The sequence below is a fragment of the Pundamilia nyererei genome, unplaced genomic scaffold (assembly GCF_000239375.1).
Source record: "Pundamilia nyererei isolate P.nyererei 1_Seehausen unplaced genomic scaffold, PunNye1.0 scaffold00115, whole genome shotgun sequence".
Lineage (NCBI taxonomy): Eukaryota > Metazoa > Chordata > Actinopteri > Cichliformes > Cichlidae > Pundamilia > Pundamilia nyererei.
This window is the reverse complement of record NW_005187516.1, coordinates 37,398-41,170: the sequence shown is the minus strand read 5'-3', so window position 1 is coordinate 41,170 and position 3,773 is coordinate 37,398. Positions and strand designations below refer to the sequence as shown.

Here is a 3,773-nt window from a genome sequence, read left to right as displayed (position 1 = left end):
CCCCCCCCCCCCCAAAAAAAAAAAAAAATCCCACATGCATACTACCCTTTAGGGCTAAGCCCCGGGTGTTTCAAATGTCTGGCTCCGCCTCTGGACATAGACACATAGCACTCCACTCTTTTTGGCCTCAGGCTTGGAGGTGCTTCTCGTTCCTGCTGCTTCACATTAGGCTGCAAACCTCTCTAGTGTGAGCTGGAGGCCACCACCTGATGAAGTCAATGGAACCACATCATCTGCAAAAAGCAGAAAGCTATTCTGAGGCCAACAAAGTGGAGGCTTTCTGCCATCTGGCTATGCCTAGAAATTCTGTCCATAAAAATTATGAACAGGAGTGACAAGGACAGCCCTTTGTTCCCATTTATTCTACCTGAAACTATTAAAATTGCCATAAACATTCCTAACAGCCTGAAAGAAGATTTGAAACAAGGAGAAAAGGCTGAGCTATGTCAAATTTCATGAGAACGCTGGGCTTAAAACCTGTTGAAACAGGTCTTATGGATTGATGATTCAAAAGTTTTTGATTTAAATCAATGTAAGTATGTACGGAGGAGGTTAGAAGAAAGGTACAACAGTTTTTATACCCATCCAATAACCATGGTGTATGTCACAGTTTGTGGCTGGAACCTGGAGCCTGGAGAACTATTCCTAAAGACATTAAAGAAAAAATTACAAGCTTGTAAAACAGAGTTCAGGCTGTGCTGAAAAATAAAGATGGTCATACCAAATATTGAAGCTCAATAGAATATATAGTTTTTGCCTTTTACTGTACATGTGTATTCCCACCTACGTTTGCGCATGTTTCAATAAATCACTGCACTTATTTTCCGTTTTACTGGCAAAATATAGAAAAAAGAAAGGAGGCTCAAGTCTTTTTCAATGGATTGTGAACCACTAAAAAAAGTGAATGTGAACGTACGGAGAGAAAGCGAGAGAACCCTGGGTGAACGTGCCTGTGTGATTTTACTCCATATCCCGGCATCCACCGCGGCACCGCCCTGTTATCTCATTGACGGTCAGCGGGGAGGCCTTTCCACATCTAGCTACATTAAAAAAAAACCAACAACAACCCAAAAAACTTGAGCACTGTGTACATACCTGATGGTAAGTGGATATCTGTGTCATGTTATTTCAACTCGCAAACAGTATATGTGTTGAGTAAAACCAACACAGTTTTGTTAGGGTTAGCTTATGTTAGTAGCAAGCTGCTCTTCCTGGACTAGCTGTATCAAAGTGCTTTCCGGTGTCCCAGCCAGAGCGGAGCTCAGATTGGGGAGTTGATAGTTTTGTGCTGACGGCTAACATTAATATCATTACTATGCAGCCAAGTCACGGCCGGGGAAACTGAGGAGACTTGGTCTGGCTATGAGTTGCTACATGATTGGTCATATTCCTAACTTTATTGTTAAATGATTAAAACCGCATAACTTAATTCACCTTGCCCAGACCGCCCTCCTTTGCTAGCTTAACTAGTTAACTTAGCAAACGAATCTCTACCGGGAGTGTTAGCTAAGGCTGACTAGCTCATTCCGCAGCTAACTTAAAATGACGTGCAGGTAACTTCTCGTACCATCTCCTTTTAACAGACCAGCGTGTCTTCTCTGTCTTATGCGTATGATCGTCTTCTGTAATCGGCTTTAAGCTATTTCTGACAGCGCTCTGAGGCAATGAGTAAGTCATGTTTGCTTGCGAAGTTAACATTTTCATGCTTGCTGGCTGGCCTTGAACTCGAGAGACTGTTGCAGGGACTCAAACATTTTAATGTGCATTTTAACAACGTAGCTGGATAATATATGTTCAAAGTAAGGTGTGCTAAGCGCCACCTTAGCAAACGCTGGGTGGTTTATTAACACTTGCGTAATCCTGTCAAATCCGAACCATGGTTTGATTAACACTGGGGACGCTTTACGTCCCATTAGTGTTGGTAGTTAGCTTTTATTTCATTTCCACTATACTATAAGATAAAATACCACAATCAAATTACAGTGCCATTTCATTATAAAGTTTACAATTGCTTCATTTTACTACAATCTGTTTCAGGACACCTCAAGTGTTTCAATGGCGCTATCAGGAAGTACCACTAGCACCCATACCCCGAACTCAACAGGTGGTGGTTCATGGGAGATCAGTGACAAGGCCAAGCTTTGTCGCTTCCTCTGCTATGGCTCAGAGGGAGCCTTGTACAGTACCAGAGAGAATGGTCACATCAGAGTGGAGAAGACTGGAGCCCTGCAGTCCATGCTGCAGGAGAAACAAGGCGCTGAGGTGTTGGAGGAAATAAAAAGGTTCGCTCAGGATGGGCAAGCTGTCAGACTAGAGCCCTCCATTTTTGCCTTGGCTTTGTGCTCCCAAAACCCAGATGTGAACACCAAACAGGCAGCGTTCAAAGCCCTGAAGGATGTTTGTCGTGAGCCTGCCCATCTGTTTTCTTTCATCAAGTACAAGAAGGAATTAAAAGAGCACATGAAATGTGGGATATGGGGGCGTGCCCTGAGGAGAGCACTGTCTGACTGGTACAATGAGCAAGATGCCATGAGTCTAGCTGCTGCAGTGACCAAATGTAAGCAGAGAGAGGGCTGGTCACACCAGGATCTGCTCAGACTCTCCCACACTAAACCAGCTAGAGATGGTAAGTATAGAGACCCACGTCATTTAGCCTGCAAAACGTTATTAGTAATCAGTTGAATAAACGTCTGCAGTTATCCAACTTTCTTCTTTGGGGTTTTATTGGATGTTCTCTGTTCTGAGTATATATGTGCATATTTATAAACTCCCCATGCTGAATTTTAATCAGTACAGTGTAAGTTTTTATTTTGTTTCACTTTAGTCAGTGCTAACATGCAACGCCCATCTCTTTGTGTTTTCAGCTATTGCCTTGATCAGCAAATATGTAACAAAAGGGTGGAAAGAGGTCCAGGTTGCTCATGAAAACAAAGAGAACGCCGAAGAGGTTATCAGGGTGCTTTCATATCTTGAAGTGGTGGAAAAGGTAAAGCACAGTCGGGATGAAACTGAGGTCGTCACTTTAATAGAGGAACACAAGCTTGAGAGGGAACAGCTGCTGACCGAGCATCTGAAGTTTAAACAGGCGAGTCTGTTAAATCATTTTAACCTGGTTGCTGTTTATAACATAGACCGTAGTGATAATTGATGAGATGAATCAGTTTTTACACTTGGGATCTTATTAAAATTAGAAATGCACACGAAATAAGAAGATTTTCAGTGTTCTCAGCCCAAACTGGTGACTGACTGGGCTGAGAACACGTAAAGCAGCGCACACTCATAACCACAGTTTGACAAGTGGGGAAACTGCTCACACTGAGTGACTAGATCAGTGTCCAATGCAGAAAACCACGGGGAGATGACCACAAAAATGTTTAACAACAAATCTAATCACTTTCACCTAGCTGAACATACGAAGCTAGAAAAGGCAAAGTGGCTAAAGGAATACAGAACTCAGAGAAGGTACAAGCTAGCAGCGTCTGTATGAGCAGTCAAAGCTTAAAAACGATTATGAGGAAAATTATGAAGGCAAGTGAAAAACAGATAGGGCTTGTGAAGTTCAAAACAAACTGGGTAGTAATGAAAGCAACTCGTATAGTTTTGTTAAATATATTGTACCTGCTGTTGTTTGGTAAAGTAAAATATGCCATGTAAAGGGGGGTGTACAGCAATTTATTTTCAGTTTAGTTTTTAATCTGTACCTCCTTCCAGTTGTGGCTCAGGTGGTAGAGCAGGTCACTGATCAGATCAAATCACTTTTTTTTTTTTTTTTT

The 3,773-nt window shown here is 42.2% G+C and overlaps 1 protein-coding gene across 4 annotated transcripts in view; it reads left to right on the top strand.

Moving 5' to 3' along the window:
* Nucleotides 1-955: 955 nt before the first annotated feature.
* The window catches only part of ro60 (Ro60, Y RNA binding protein), a 7,645-nt gene continuing 4,827 nt past the window's right edge, over nucleotides 956-3,773 (top strand). For 2 of the 4 annotated variants that reach the window (XM_005741877.1, XM_013913107.1), the window contains exons 1-3: nucleotides 956-1,101; nucleotides 2,038-2,626; nucleotides 2,865-3,085. In XM_005741877.1, coding sequence (XP_005741934.1) covers nucleotides 1,099-1,101; nucleotides 2,038-2,626; nucleotides 2,865-3,085 — 813 coding nt within the window. In that variant the 5' untranslated portion in view covers nucleotides 956-1,098. The other 2 variants (XM_013913108.1, XM_013913109.1) reach the window with 2 other exon arrangements.